Source organism: Dipodomys spectabilis, unplaced genomic scaffold (genome assembly GCF_019054845.1).
Source record: "Dipodomys spectabilis isolate Male_0828 unplaced genomic scaffold, ASM1905484v1 ptg000157l, whole genome shotgun sequence".
Taxonomy (NCBI): Eukaryota; Metazoa; Chordata; class Mammalia; order Rodentia; family Heteromyidae; genus Dipodomys; species Dipodomys spectabilis.
In genome coordinates, this window is record NW_024870834.1 from 20,129,090 (window position 1) to 20,145,754 (window position 16,665).

The window sequence follows — 16,665 nt, forward strand, 5'->3', positions numbered from 1 at the left end:
TATTTAAGGAAGGTCCCAGGTATACTCCTTGAAAACAAAGTTTTAACCACTGTATTTATGTTGAGTATCTCTTCTTTCAATTACAAAATGAGAAATTTGTATCATTTCTTTGCCAGTTTTATAGTGAATGTAGTATGAAATACAAAATATAAAAATAATTTTAATCTGGGCGCCTGTGGCTCACGCCTATAATACTAGCTACTCAGGAGACTGAGATCTGAGGATCACGATTCAAGGCCAGACTGGACAGGAAAGTCCAAGAGACTCTTATCTCCATAACTTCAGAAAACTGGAAGTGGTGCTGTAGCTCAAGTGGTAGAACACTAGCCTTGAACTGAAGAGGTGAAGGTCAGCATCTAGGCCCCAAGTTCAAGCCCCACAACTGACAGAAAATAAAATAAAATAAAATAAAAATAATAGAAGGGCTGGGAAGGTGGCTCAGTGGTAGAGTGCTTGCCTTGCATGCATGAGGCCCTGGGTTCAATTCCTCAGCACCACCTAAGCAGAAAAAGCCAGAAGTGGGTGCTGTGGCTCAAGTGGTAGAGCTCTAGCTGAGGGACAGCACCTAGGTTGAGTACAGGCCCCAGAACCGATTAAAAAAAAAAAAATTAGAGAGCATAAAGGCATAAGTGAAAAATGTTAAAGCATTACTCCTGGTAGCAGATTCTTGGTTTGTCATATATTCCTTCCTTTGGGAATCAATCCTTTTCTCACATACTCCATGATTTGGTCAGACCAACTCCAACTTCTCTATTTTGTATCTGTAGCCAGGATCTAGGTAGGCCTGGGTCCATCACAGTGCTTCATGCTATGTGGACAAAGGACTAGCTTACAGATGACTATGTGAACCAACACAGAGCAGTCAAATCCTTCCCCAGCATCTTTCTTTTGGAAAATCTAAAGAATACTATATAATCCAAAGAAACTATATAAACTGAATCTCCTTTTGGCTACCTTCCCCAATGCTGAGATAAAGCTATTGTAGCAGCAAAGAAAGACTAATGCATGAAGTAGAACACTAACATACAAAACCAAAGCAAAAATTAGAGTATATCCCAATGACATCAAGGGTCATGGATCTAGATATATCCTCAAAGCTATTTCTACCCTTGGAATTTCAGTTAACAAAATGCAAACTTACCAGTGTCTCTTTGGCTTAAGGCAGTTTTGATGTTCTACCACTAAAAAACTAAAGAGGTTCCAATACACTTTTAATGCACAGAGAAAAATTATTTGTTACCTAGTAAATCCAGTAATTAGTACAACTTATCACAAAGACACACTTTAGACAGAACACCATTTTTTTCTCTAATAAAGGGAAAAATACATTTTTCTAAACATAACTAGAATTCCTAATGGGATGAACAAATGTGTGGTGTGGTGGGTACTCACACTCATCCAGCCCCAACTGATAGGCCAGGTTCTGTAAGCCGCGTACTTTCTCCATCAAATTAGCTGTTGTTAGGCTCCCCAGTTCTGAAATAGAAATAATTTATTTCAATATCATTTCTTCACACTAGGAATCTTGGAAATAAAGTTTTCAACCAGGGCTGGGGTATAGTAGAATAATAAAGTACATGTCTAGCATGCACAAGGTCCTAGATTTGATCTCCAGTACCACAAGAGAAAAAAAGTTGAGTTTAACTCCTATTGAGTAAGTAGGAGTAAATACCCATATTTCTTCTCCTTCAATCTTGTACACACACACATAGAGACACACATCAGTGAAACTTTTCACTACTGCAAAATGCCACTTAATGAGAGGAGTTAGCATAAACAACAAACTAAGTAATCTATCCTAAGGAACTATTTTGTCTATCATACAAAATTGCCTATCATTTATTATTTTGTCTATCATATACCATTAAAATATGAAGTTTTATGATGTGATATAGCATTGATTAAGCATTTTGGACGGGTCTCTTGAGTAGCTATGATTATAGGTGTGAGCCACCAGTGCCTGGTTTATTCAATTCCTTTTAAGTTTAAAACACAGGTTAACTTGTAATGACGATGGTGGTGCTAGGGATTAAACTCAGGGCCTCATGCATGTTCTCCCATTTGAGCCACACCTCCAGCTCCTTCTCAGTAAAAATTTAAAGTTTCCTTAGGAAATACAGGCCACAATATATTAATGAGTTTCAAATATTACAACATCAAACCCAGAATTCTCTTAAAACTTTATTTTTTCATAGCTGGAGAAGAAAATCTGTATTTAAACATGCAAAGCAATTAAATACTTCTGAATCAAATAAATATGACTTTCTTCCATTTATCATTTTGAATTCATTATCTGTAAATGGTAGAGACTTTCTTGACCTGTTCAGCTCAAGAATTCCAAATTTGGGGCTGGGAACATGGCTTAGTGGTAGAGTGCTTGCCTAGCATGCAAGAAGCCTGGGGTTCCAGTCCTCAGTACAACATAAACAGAAAAAGCTGGATATGGCATGTAGGCTCAAGTAGTAAAGTGCTAGCCTTGCGCAAAAGAACTTCAGGGACAGTGCTCACTCAGGCCCTTGGTTCAAGACCCAGAACTGGCAAAAAAAAAAAAAAAAAAAAAAAAAAAAAAAAAATTAAAGAATTCCAATTTACTTGAATTTCCAGCTATTACTTCACAACGATCATAAATTTTACTACAGAAGGATAATTTTAAAATAGAGTAAAATCATAAAATTTAAATTTTGAGTTTAAAACTCAAATATTAAATTCATATCAAGTTCTAAGTCATTTATCAAGCAATATCATATCAGCCAAGCACTAGTGGCTCATGCCTGTAATCCTAGCTACTCAGGAGGCTGAGATTTGAGGATCACAGTTCAAAGTCATAAAACCAGAACTGGCAGTATGGTGCAAAGTAGTAGAACAGTAGCTCTGAGACAGTGCCCACGCTCCGAGTTAAAACCCCATGACCAACCAAAACAAAAAACAAAAAAACTAGTTATAAATTCTTTGTGGAAGAAATCAATATGACTGAAATAAAAGGTCTTAGCCCACTAAGAAATTATTATTTAATAATACTGATAATAGCAAAATGAGACTGTACTTAAAAGATTAGAAGTTAAAGCCAGGTGTGGGTGGCTCATACTTGTAATCCTAATTACTCAGAAGGCTGAGATCTGAAGATCATGGCTGAAGCCAACTGAGGCAGAAAACTCCCCGTGAGACTCTTATCTGCAATTAACCACTCAAAAACTGCAAGTGCTGCTGTGGCTCAAGTGGTAGAGCCCTAGCCTTGAGTACAAAGAGGCTCAGAGACAGCACCAAGAGTTTAAATTTTAACTCTTGCTAATAAATCGGCCAGTTAGCCTCTGAACTTTGCATGTTAGCATATATAACCAACAGGACCTTTCAAAGAATTAAGTAAGAAAATTTATGTGAATTTTTTGTTATTGTTGTTGTTGTTAACTGTGGCTTTATACAAAACTAAATACTAAATGAATTAGCAAAAGAATTTATTGCAATTTGGTCCTGAATTGGCAAGATTTCTACCCAAGGAAAAAGTACATGCACAAAGGAGCTCCAGACATGAAGAAGGCAATTTGAAGGCATAAATGTTGTAAAGAAACACTGAGAGAAAAAAAAAAACTCAAAAAGCTAGAAAGATACTTTGTGGAAGACAGTATAGTAAAAGAAGACAAGCTAGGGATAGTGGTCGCCTATAGCTCCATTGGAGAGGCTAAAGCAGGAAAACATTGATCTCATGAGTTTCAGAGCAGCCCAGGCATCACAGTGAGTTCTCTATCAAAGAGGGCAGTAGCTAGCATCACTTACCTTTCAACATGTCAATGTCATCACGTTCTATTTCCGCCATCCATTTGGGTGGAGAGTTAGTAATAGGCTGTTAGAAAAATAAGAATATATACATTCTAAAACATAAAGAGTAAAGAGATTCAACTCTTTCTTCTTAAAAGGAATGTAGCCTGTCACACAGCATTCAGATTGTTTGAAGACAATGGGCAAATTACTATTTAAAAAAAAAAAACGCGGGGCGGGGGTGAAGACTGGAGGGGGGGAGGATGGGAAGGGATGGGAAGGGGAAACAAAGGAGGAGACTACAATGCTTGATAAAAAATATACTCATTGTCTTGTCCATGTAATTGTAACCCCTCTGTACAATATTTTCACAATAAAAAAAAAACCGCAGATTTTTTTCCAGGTTCAAATATGAGCTATAGTCACCTTACAAGATAATCCTGCTGATCATTAAGTCCAGAAGCTGGGCATTGGCTCATGCCTGTAACCCTAGCTACTCAGAAGACTGATATCTGAGGATCATGGTTCAAAGGCAGCCTGTCAGCAAAGTCTGTGAGACATTAATTACCAAAAAGTCAGAAATGGTGCTATAGCTCAAAATAGTAGACCACTGGCTTTGGGCACAAAAGCTTAAGGACAGTGCCCAGGCTCTAAGTTCACCTCCAAGACTGGCACAAAGAAAAAAAAAAGTAACACTACTATCAGTACTTAACATACGAAAAGTGTATATAGCACTTAAACTATGTGAAATTTCACTCAGGTTAAAAAAAAAAACCACAACACAAAACTCCAACTAAATTGTTTGAAACAATAATCATAAACGTTCTCTGGCAGAAAGAATAAAAAAGACTTAAGTAAGAAAAGAATGAAATGGGGCCGGGAAGGTGGCTCAGTGGTAGGGTGCTTGGTTTGCATGCCTGAAGCCCTGGGTTCAATTCCTCAGCACCACATAAGCAAAAAGAAAAAAGCCAGAAGTGGCGCTGTGGCTCAAGTGGTAGAGCGCTAGCCTTGAGCTGAAGAGCTGAGGGACAGCGCCCAGGCCCAGAGTTCAGGCCCCACAACCGGACCCAAAAAAAAAAACCTATGAAAGAAAGCCCTCTTAGAATGGCATTGAGTTAGCAGTGTTCTTCCCTAGTTGCTTATGAGAATGTAAGTAACCTTAATATATATATATATATATATATAAATGCTGCTGTGTATGGTTGGTCAGACCTGTGGTCTCAGCAATGGAGAGACTGTAGGAGGACTGTAAATTCAAGGCCAGCTTCAGTTATGTATGTAGCAAGTTCAAGTTGATGCCAGCAAATATATAAGCAATTAAGCCTTGGCCACACCCCACATGTACTGATTTAGGGGGCCAAAGGGAGTGTCCAGTGGAAAAAGTGCAGCAAGGGTACTGACAAATATATTCTTCAATAACTCCACAGCTATACTCCAGTTGTTCTGTCATGCAGATAAGGCACAGAGATTATGAAACATTATTTCAGCCTTGAATACTTCTTTGCAAAAATTTAAATTTTAGCTGGGCGCCGGTGGCTCACTCCTGTAATACTAGCTACTCAGGAGGCTGAGATCTGAGGATCACGGTTCAAAGCCAGCCAGGGCAGGAAAGTCCGTGAAACTCTTATCTCCAATAAATCACTAGAAAAGGGGAAGTGGCACTGTGGCTCATGCGGTAGAGCCTTGCCTTGAGCTGAAGAGCGCAGGGACAGCACCCAAGCCCAGAGTTCAAGTCCCATGACCAACCAAAAAAAAAAAATTAACTTTTACTCAGTACTATATAACAAAGAAAGTACTTTACAACATGTCATTTATTTTGAAACAACCCTATGAAATAGGTATTATAATCCTCATTTTATAAATTAAGAAACCAACTGACTCACTTGACTTAGGTTACATGGCTAGAAGAGCCATAATTCAAACACAAAGTAGTCTATGTCTAGAAAGCACTATAAGCCCTCTATGGCAACTTCCCTTGAAGGCTCTGAGTCAAACTCACCATTTTTCCACCAGAGAGGGAAAAAAAAAACACTCTACTAGGGTATGGTATCTGGGACCCTGAAATGATGCTGCTGTACCCCTAAGAACAAAACTCAAAATATATTACATGGCATATTTCTAGGAAAAAGTTTACTTCATCAGATTTTTTTAACTTCATATTCTAAGTTTTATAAAAGGACTCTTTTCCGTTTATGACTTAAAATACTTAGTTGTAACCAAAGATACTGAACTGAAAGTTAAGTGTAAACAAGAAGGGAAGAACATTTAATCATATACTATCTGCTCAGATCATAGGAAGTATAGTAGCAGAGTTGAGATTTAAATCCAGGTGAGTCTTGACTCCCACAATGCAAGCTTTTCCTGCACTCCCTATATTTAGGCCTTATTAGATGCTGAAAGAGCAGCAACCAGTCAATGTGTATACTAAACAAATCAAAGAGGTCACAAAGTTTGATTCTTTAAAACAAATACTGCCATGGAACATGAAAGTCCTGGGTACAAAAAATCTTTAATATTTAAACCAGCACATTTTACTCTAAATGAGAATGCTATGACTATACTAAGGTGGGAGTTACATCACATCCCTAATGGTATGGTTGGAGCATAAGCTTTAGAATCCGAGAATCCTGTTTCAAATTCGATTCTGTCATTCGCTAATGAAACAGCATAGATTAGGGAAAATGAGGCATGAGAACCAAAAGCCAGAATCTAAGAAAAATACTACACTAATAAATAATGACTAAGAGCATGCATACGTTTCTCTTTGGTCTCATACTCTCTCACTGGCCTATAACACATAGTAGAATATCTTGTACAGAAGATTAGTATACTCTAGGAACAAACAAGCATATTAAGTTTCCTTAAGAAAGGACACTTATCCTTAGGTGAGGGGGGGATGGGATCTTTTTCTAAGTATTTCTTTAAACAAAAAATGGGTTTAATCAGATATTCCTTTATTCCTTTCAAGGTAGATCTTCCTATCTTCCTTCCTTTTTTCCCTCCTTCCTTCCCTCCCTTCCTTCCTTTATTATTGGTTGTGAAGTTTTAACTCAGGGCCTGGGTGCTGTCCCTGAAGCTCAAGGCTAGCACTCTACCACTTAAGCTACACCATCACTTATGGTTTTTAAGTAATTAATCGGTGTTAAGTCTCACTGGGACTTTTTTGTCTGGGCTAGCTTAGAACCTCAATCCTCAGATCTCAGCCTCCTAAGTAGCTAGGATTACAGGCATGAGCCATGGGCACCCAGCTTAGATGTGTTTTCTTTGCAAATACTTCTCTGATCAATGAACAGACAAATATCTATGTCATAATGACCTAAATTTAGTAAACTTAACAAACTTAGCCTCTTTGGTCCCAATTGTTAACATCAAAACAGCGTATCAGCAAGAATAATTGAAGAATATAAGGTGTCTAGAACAACAGAGAGTACTAAGGCATGTTTAAATGAAACCCCTAACCCACATTTTCATCATTAAGACCCCTGATATTACAGTACTCAAGAGAACCTCTTCTCAAGTTTTTGTGCCCATGAGTGGGGATGTGCTGTCTGTTCTTTTGCTTTGCTTTACTAATAAACTGTCAGTTTATTACCTCACCTGTGTCTATGTCTAAAATTCTTGTTCTGGGATCAAAGACAAGATCTTGCTAAATCAAAGGTCTCTCTCAGAAGACCTCCTCCAATTCCTACCAACCCCCGGGGAGACACTAGGACTTAGACAAGTAACTTAGCTTTCAAGTTCCAGTACTTATAACAACTTATGCAACTTATAACAACTTAAGCAACTCAGTACTTATAACATTGGGCTCAAATTATTTTACTGTATAGTGTTAAGAGTATAGAGGCTAATGATCAGAGGAATATGTTCAAAGCCTGCCACTTAGGAGCCTATAACATTGGGTAACTTATATACCAGAACCAGTTTATGCCTTTTTCTCTGTCTGGTCATAATTGTAGTTTTACATACAATATGGTTTGTGAAGATTAAATTAACATACATAAAGTACTTAGAACAGTGACTGGAGCATAATAGCACCATGTTAGCGTTAGCTAGTTTAGTAAAATATTTTTCTGGTTGTGGGAATTTATAAGAACATTTTTAGATCTCTAAGCCAAATGTCTGCTCAACAAGAAATAGAAAAATCTGTGGCACTTATGGACATCTTTCATGTTTCCAATGGGACAGAAAAATTCCAAATCCTGAGGAGGTATCAGTTAAGGTCACAATTTATCACATAAATAAAAAAAGCACCAAGGGCTCATGCCTGTAATCCTAGGATCTTAAGAGGATGAGAGAGGATCAGTTTGAAGCCAGCCAGGTAGGAAAGTCCAAGAGATGCTTATCTCCAATTAGCTACAAAAAAAAAAAAAAAAAAGCCAGGAGAGCTGTGGCTCCAGTGGTAGAGCAATAATTTGATCCCCAAAGCTCATGCACAGCACCCAAGTCCTGAGCAGACACCCACAATAAACACACACACACAAAAAAAGCAAGCCCAAGTGAGTAAGAAAGAGAAAGAGGGAGCACTTCAAAAATCATAGCTTGAGAGAAAAAATACTAGTGTTACACTAAATACTTCAAATACCTTACCTTAAAAACTTCCAAATTGAGAAAACAGGTTAACAAATTCAGAATGTCAAAACAGAGCATCTGAACAGAGGAAGCCATCCATAACATGATGATACTATAAACATACTTAAGGCGCTGTTACAAAATGTTTAGAAGGCTACAACATTGGACTTAAAAATGCAGGTACAAGTTTGCTGAACAATAAAACTTCACATAAGCTTTATTAGATAAATACACTATTACTTACACTTTTGAAGGAAGCTGCAAATTCAGCCACACCTGGTACTGAAAAGGAAAAATATTCAAGAAAGAGTTGAGTGCTCAGGTATAGAGAATTCAATTAACAAGAAAACAGTCGCCTATAATCCTAACTACTCAGAAGACTGAGATCTGAGGATTTTAGTTCCAAAACAGCTGGGGAAGAAAAGACTGCGACATTTATCTCTAGCCAAACCAGTGAAAAGACACAAGTGGAGCTGGCGCTTATACTGCTAGCCTTGAACACCCCCCCACCCCCCAAAAAAAGCTCAAGGATAGCACCTAGTCTTTGCCCTGAGTTCAAGCCCCAGTACCTGCATACTTGCACTCAAGCGCGGGTGTGTACACACGTGTACACACACACACACACACACACACACAAACACACACACAAAGTCTTGCCTTGTACAATTTGGAAGACTAAGAGTACATCAAATGTTAACATCGTTGCACTGTTATACTTCAAGAATGATGATGGGGCTGGGAAGGTGGCTCAGTGGTAGAGCACTTGCCTTGCATGCCTGAGGCCCTGGGTTCGATTCCTCAGCACCACATAAGCAAAAAGAAAAAATCCAGAAGTGTTGCTGTGACTCAAGTGGTAGAGCGCTAGCCTTGAGCTGAAGAGCTGAGGGACAGCGCCCAGGCCCAGAGTTCAGGCCCACGACCGGGACCCCTCCCCCCCCAAAAAAAAGAATGATGTTAGGTACTATGAGAATAGACCAAAACCAGACATCAAATCAAAATAAGGACAAGGGAAAACCTCCTCTGAGAAAACAATGTCTCAACCAAGCTTTAAAGGACTAGGAATTCCTTGGACCAGTGGTAGGATACAATGTCCTTTTTGTTTTGCAACACTGGGGCTTCCAGACAAAGGCATGATAGGCTTCTTGGTTTCAAGCCCTTACAGACACTCTTACCTCCCACTAACCACCATAAAACTGGGAGTGAAGCTGTGGCTCACAAGTGGTAGAATACTAGTCTTTTTCTTTTTTTTAAATAATTCAGTAACCTTTCCCCACCCCCACCCTCTCTCTCTATTTATTTTGCCAGTCCTGGAGCTTGAACTCAGGGCCTGGGCACTGTCCCCGAGCTTCTTCTGCTCAAGGTTGGCACTCTACCACTTGAGCCACAGTGCCACTTCTGGCTTTTTCTGTTTATATGGTACTGAGGAATGGGCTTCATGAATGCTAGGTAAGCACTCTACCACTAAGGCACATTCCGGGCCAAATTGTTAGCTGCTTTTTTTTTTTTTTTTTGGTATTTTCTTTTCTATTTATTTATTCATTTTGGTGTTAGGGATGGAACCCAGGACAACACTGAACTACATCCCAATCTAAAATGCTAGTCTTAAGCAAAAAAAAAAAAGAAAAGCCCAGAGCACAGTACTGGAGGCTAACTCCTGTAATCCTAGCTTCTCAGGAAGGTGAGATGTTAAGATCACAGTTCAAAGCTAACCTGGGCAAGGAAGTCTCTGTAACTCTTACCTACAATTTACCATCAGAAAACCAGAAGTGGAGCTGTGGTTCAAAGAGGTAAGGCACTAACCCTGAGCAAAACAGTTCAGGGACAGCACCCAGGCCTCGAGTTAAAGTCCCATGACCAGCTCCTCCCCTCCCCCGCCCCCAAGAAAAAAAAAGAAAGAAAAGCTCAGGGACACAGTTCAAGCCCCAGGACCAGAAAGTGTGCGCGTGCATACGTGCACGCGCGCACACACACACACACACACACACAAATATTTAAAAGCAAAATGATGTCCAACCTCATGAATAAAGAAATCAAGCTAAAAATAATAAAGATTCATAAAATCCAATGTTAGCTAGTATGTGAGAAAATACACTCTCATAGTCATCCTGTTCCATGTATACCAAAATTTATATGCAAAGATATTCATTGATAAACTGTTAATAAACTAAAAGCCCTGATATATTTTAGATTTTCAACAGTACACTAATGTACCAACTATAATGCTTGTATACAATGAAATATATTTAAAGGAATGAAGGAGCTACCTGCCACTGGTGGCTGAAGCCTGTAAGTCCTAGCTACTTAGCAGACTGAGATCTGAGAATCACAGCTCCAAGCCTGCCTGGGCAGGAAAGTCCATGAGACTCTAATCTCTAATAAACTACTCAGAAAAAAAGCCAAAAGTGGTGCTGTGACTCAAGTGGTGTAGCATTAGCCTTGAGAAAAAGAATCTCAGGGACAGCACTCGGCCCTGAGTTCAAACCCCAGGAACAGCACGCACACACACACACACACACACACACACACACACACACACACACACACACACACACACACACACACACACACACCACACACACACAGAATGAAGAACTTATACATACTAACAGGAAGATCCATTAAAAATTGCTAGACTTTGGAAGTGGTACTGTGGCGCAAGTGGTAGAGTGCTAGCCTTCAGCTGAAGTGCTGATGGATAGCACCCAGGCCCAGAGTTCAAGCCCAGTGACGGAAGGGGGAAAAAAAAAGCTAGACTTGTGCCAGGCACCAGTGGCTCACGCTTGTAATCCTAGCTACTCAGGAGGCTCAGATCTGAGACACACAGTTCAAAACCAGAAAAATCCCCATGAGAATCTTATCTTCAATTAACCACTCAAAAGCTGGAAGTGGCACTGTGGCTCAAAGTGGTAGACTGCTAGCCTTAAATAAAAAAGCTCAGGGATAGCTCAGGGCCCTGATTTCAAGCCCCAAGACCAAAAAAAAAAAAAAAGAAAAAAGAAAGAAAGAAAAACTGCTGGATTTAATGTTAAGTAAAAGACCACATATGCATAGCTCTGGTGAAGGAAGGGCTGATATAGTCCAAATTGTACTCATGGGCTGGGAAGATGGCTCAGTGGTAGAGCGCTTGCCTTGCATGCCTGAGGCCCTGGGTTCCATTCCTCAGCACCACATAAGCAAAAAGAAAAAAGCCGGAATTGGCGCTATGGCTCAAGTGGTAGAGCGCTAGCCTTGAGCTGAAGAGCTGAGGGACAGCGCCCAGGCCAAGTTCAGGCCCCACGACCGGACCAAAAAAAAAAAAGAATTGTACTCATTACTTGACCTATGAGATGGTAACTCCTCTATTCAACACAATAATGATAAAATATTTTTAAAACCTTTTATGTATTTAAAAACTATATTCACTTATCTATAATAGCAATAAAAAGTTCAACCGATTTACAAAATTCCAATAGTTAACTAGAGTGATTAAAGGATGTGAGAAATATCTGATGTGAATTTTTTTTTATTGTAAAGATGCTGTACCCAGGGGTTACAGTTACATGAGTAAGGTAATGAGTACATTTCTTGTTGAACATTGTTATCCACTCGTTTGTTTTTCTCCTACAATCCCTTCCCTCCCCAACATAGTTTTAAAAAATAGTTTTAAGCTCAGAGCTGGAAAGGTGAAGCTCAGAGCTGGAAAGGTGGCTCAGTAGTAGAGCACTTGCCTTGCATGCCTGAGGCCCTAGGTTCGATTCCTCAGCACCACAAAAGCACAAAGAAAAAAGCCAGAAGGGGCGCTGTGGCTCAAGTGGTAGAGTGCTAGCCTTGAGCTGAAGAGCTGAGGGACAGTGCCCAGCCCATAGTTCAGGCCCCACAAAAAAAAAAAAAAGTTTAAGCTGGATACCAGCTCACACTTGTAATCCTAGATACACAGACAACTAAGACCTGGAGGATCAAGATTTGAAGCTAGCCCAGACAAAAAAGTCTGTGATACTCCATTTCTAATTAACCAGCAAAATGTTCTCCAGTATATGAAGCCCTGAGTTCAAGGCTTAGGACCAGTACAAAATAAAATGATTAGTGTTTAAAATCTCTTTATCATTTCCTGGAAAATTTAACTATTTAAAACATTTAAAATTACCAAATAGTTCTTAACATTGAACATCAGCTCTTACCATTTAACTGAAATAAAAACTTTAATCATCATAGTTACATGACAACTTTAAACACACACACACACACACACACACACACACACACACACACACATACAAAACCCAAAGCTCCAAAGGAAGCACTGTTTCCTCCTACATCATCTGTAATATGAAAAAAGCAAAAACTTACATTGTTCTGGCCAAAGATCTGGTGAAGCACGATCAAGTTTTTCAAAACTTAGCAAAGATGCTTCCAAATCTGTTCCTAGAACAAAATATTCTTATGAGACAATGAAACACTTTATATTTTATTACATTTTAATCTTAAAGAACATAAACTATATGGGCTGGGAATGTGGCTTGGTGGTAGAGTGCTTGCCTAGCATACATGAAGCCCTGGGTTCCATTCCTCAGTACCATAAAAACAGAAAAAGCCTGAAGTGGCACTGTGGCTCAAGTGGTAGAGTGCTAGCCTTGAGCAAAAGAAGCTCAGGGACAGTGCCCAGGCCCTGAGTTCAAGCCCCAGGACTGAGGAAGAAAGAAAGAAAGAAAAGAAAGGAAGGAAAGAAAGGAAGAAAGAGAGAGAGAGAGAGAGAAGGAAAGAGAAGAAAAGAAAGAGAGAGGGGAGAGGGAGGGAGGGAGGGGGGAGAGGGAAGAAGGGAGGGAGGGGAACATAAACTGTAACATTTAATTGGAAGTCTAGTGACCTGAGTTCTATACCTGCTGATGCACTAGATCATACATAATGCAAATTAATCACCAAACCTCACTCTTACAATCTATAAAACAGGAACAATATTTTAGAGCACTATGAAGAAAAATGAGTGACAGGTCAACATGGCTGTACATGTCTATAATTCCAGCAAATGGAGGGAAGAGCCATCCTGGGTTAGTCTTAGTAAACAAGAAAGCTGGTGCTTGTGGCTCACGTCTGTAATCCTAGCTACTCAGAAGGCTAAGACAAGAGGATCTCCATTGGAAGCCAGTTCTGGCAAGAAAGTCCATGACACTCCAAAAAAGCCAGAAGTGGCACTGTGGCTCAATTGATAGAACACTAGCCTTGAGCACAAAAGGACTCAGAGACAATGCCCAGGCCCTGAGTTTAAGAGGCCAGGCACAGTGGCTCACACCTGCAATCCTAGCTACTCAGGAGGCTGAGATCTCTGGATCAAGATTCCAAGCCAGCCCTAGCAGGAAAGTCCATGAGATTCTTAGCTTCAATAAACTACTCAGAAAAAGCTGGAAGTGGTAGAGCCCTAGCCTTAAGCATAAAGAAGCTCAGGGACAGCACTTAGGCTCTGAGCTCAAGCACCAGAACTGGCAAAAAAAAAAAAAGAGGAGAGAAGGGGGAGGGGAGAAGAAGAGAGACAATAAAGAACTAAACTGGAGCTGGGAAGGTGGCTCAGTGGTAGAGTGCTTCCCCTGCATGCATGAGTGCTTGGTTCAATTCCTCAGCACCACATAAGCAGAAAAAAGCTGGAAGTGGTGCTGTGGCTCAAAGGATAGAGCACTAGCCTAAGATTAAGAGCTGAGGGACAGCGCCCAGGCCCAGCTTTCAGGCCCACGACTAACAAAAAAAAAACAAAACACTAAACAGAAAACGAAGCAAAGAGAAGAGAGCACCACTGGCTCATGCCAGTAATCCTAAGAGGCTGAGATCGAGGGGATTGAAGTTCAAAGACAGCCCAGGCAAACAATTTGGTGAGTCTTCATCTCCTAATAACCAGCAAAATGCCAGGATGGTGCATGGTTCAAATGGTAGTGTCACATAAGCAAGCAAGCTAAGTAACCATCGGACACTAAGTTCAAACTTTAGTATCTCTCACACACACACACACACACACACACACAAACGCAATTGAATATAACATTTAGAAAGTGTATTTAAGCTCAGTGTGCTTAATATTTTCAGATTAAAAGATAAAAGCTTAGCTGAGCGTTGGTTGCTCACGCCTGTAATCCTAGCTACTTAGGAGGCTGAGATCTGAGGATTATGGTTCAAAGCCATCCAGGGCAGGAAGGTCCACAAGACTCTTATCTCCAATAAACCACTAGAAAACCAGAAGTGACACTGTGGCTCAAGTGGTAGAGTGCTCGCCTTGAGCTGGAGTTGAGGGACAGCGCTCAGGCCCAGAGCAGCCCCATGACTGACAATAAATAAATACATAAATAGAAGCTTATTAGTAATAGAACAGGCAGGATAATGCAAACCTGTAATCCCAGCACTCAGGAGGTAGAGGATAGGGTCAGCCTGGGGTTACATCATTTCGGCATATAATCTAACAATTTTTTTTTTTTTTTTGGTCGGTCATGGGGCTTGAACTCTGGGCCTGGGCACTGTCCCTCAGCTCTTCAGCTCAAGGTGAGCGCTCTACCACTTGAGCTACAGCGCCGCTTCCAATCTAACAATTCTTTTAGTTGAAGGCTGACTACTTGTCAGGCACTGTGCTAACTTCTGGGATCCAATTATGAACGTTAGACTTTGAATTATAATTGGACATGACTGGAGTAAAGTTAACAGGTAATATGCTGAATAATAAAATGGTAGAAAAGGTAACTCCAAATACTGTGTTCTTGGAAAGTGTCTTTGGGAGGCAACATCTAAAAAATGATACCTGAAACTGAAAAAAAAAAAGTTTACATATTTGGTTCATCTTGGCATCTCCCAAAACACCTATTTGCTTTTCATATAGTGAAGTACCTAAAATAGCTCTCCTTCGCCTCAGTTTACTCAATTCCCAAAATGAACTTCCAAGATCCTTCCATACACCAAAAATGTGTATAAGGGGGGGAAATTGCCAATGAATGAAAGAAGCATAGGAATGGAAGTGGCAAAAGGAAAACAATTAAATGACTCCATCACTGACACAAACGACACAAATGATACCTGAGATGGCCTGTATGTGCATAACATAGAAGTAATCTTTCATTCATTCAATCCAAGGAATCAACACTAAAGTGGACGTCAAGATAGGTTGAGATGTGTACATTAAAAAGGCGGTGGCTCATGCATGTAATCTTAGCTACTCAGAAGGCTGAGATCTAAGGATTGAGGTTTCAAGCCAGCGTCCTTGAGACTCATCTCCAATTAAACACCAAAAAAAAAAAAAAAAAAAAGCAGGAAGTGAAGCTGTGGCTCAAGTTGTAGAGCATCAGCCTCGAGTTAAGGGGCTGTGACCAAGCCAGAAGTTGAAGCCCTAGGATCGGGCACACACACACACACACACACACACACAGTTCAATTCTCATCTACCTCAGGCACACACACACACACACACACACACACACAAAGTTCAATTCTCATCTACCTCAGGCACTCATTGCCAAGCTGAGAAGAAAGTCCCAGATGCTGGTTTCCTTAGGGAAACAGTCCCAAACAGAAGAGAGAAAAAAGCAGCAGGAGGTTTACTTGGCAATTCCGGCCGAAGGTGAGGCCAATCACCAACTTCAGCTAGAGCTGCTCAAGGAGAACAGAGCCTGCACTCGGACTGGACAAAGCTACAGTCAGGAACCTCTTCACTGTCTCCTCCTCCCTCGGCCTCCACACGGCCGGGCTGACACCCATTCCTTCACCAGAATTAAGTCTTGCTGGTGCTTTCTTCACTCGCCTGATGCACAGCAGACCCCGTGTTGCTGAAGACCGAGGACCTACAACCCAAGAAAAAGCAGGACGAGAAAGGAGAGGAGCCCAAGAAAGACGGATACGTGCAAGAGGCAAACGGACAGGAGCGGTGCCCGTAGAAGCAAGAAGGAGATGGTAAGCCAATTAGCTCTAAAACCGGCTCTTACCATCGGTGGGAGACGCCATCTTCCTGCCCATGTCACGTGACGTGGCCAACCGTCGGCGGGAAAGCGAAGAAACGCAAACCACGCCCCTAGACCCTCCCCAGTGCGCGGCCGGGCCCGTTCCCCCGCCCCTTAGAGGAATATTTGCCTAACCCCGCCCCTAACAGCAGCCACGCCAGTTGCCCAGTGTTATTTACCTTCTTCGCTGAGGGGGTGTGGCCTAGGTCGTTCATGTGACCAATCAAAATTCCCAATTAGGGGGCGTCTTTCTTCTCCTGCTTACTATTCGGTATCCAAGTCAGGGCGTTTCCTTATCTCCGCCAACAAAATTGGCTAAAGTAGGTGGGAGCTAGAACGTTCCTGCTCCTAACCAATCACCTGTTCCCCGGACTAGAGTGAAGGGATTGGGAGTCGGTGCTCT

At 40.8% G+C, this 16,665-nt stretch overlaps 1 protein-coding gene across 3 annotated transcripts in view; it reads right to left on the reverse strand.

Annotated features, from left to right (window-relative positions):
• Positions 1–16,308, reverse strand: part of Lin52 (lin-52 DREAM MuvB core complex component) — a 103,779-nt gene extending 87,471 nt beyond the window's left edge. For all 3 annotated transcript variants that reach the window (XM_042692747.1, XM_042692748.1, XM_042692749.1), the window contains exons 1-5: positions 16,248–16,308; positions 12,649–12,723; positions 8,567–8,604; positions 3,772–3,838; positions 1,393–1,476 (exon numbers count right to left, since the gene is read on the reverse strand). In XM_042692747.1, the coding sequence (XP_042548681.1) occupies positions 1,393–1,476; positions 3,772–3,838; positions 8,567–8,604; positions 12,649–12,723; positions 16,248–16,278 (295 nt within the window). In that variant the 5' untranslated portion in view covers positions 16,279–16,308. The remainder of the gene's footprint in view (positions 1–1,392; positions 1,477–3,771; positions 3,839–8,566; positions 8,605–12,648; positions 12,724–16,247) is intronic.
• Between the last annotated feature and the right edge of the window lie 357 nt (positions 16,309–16,665).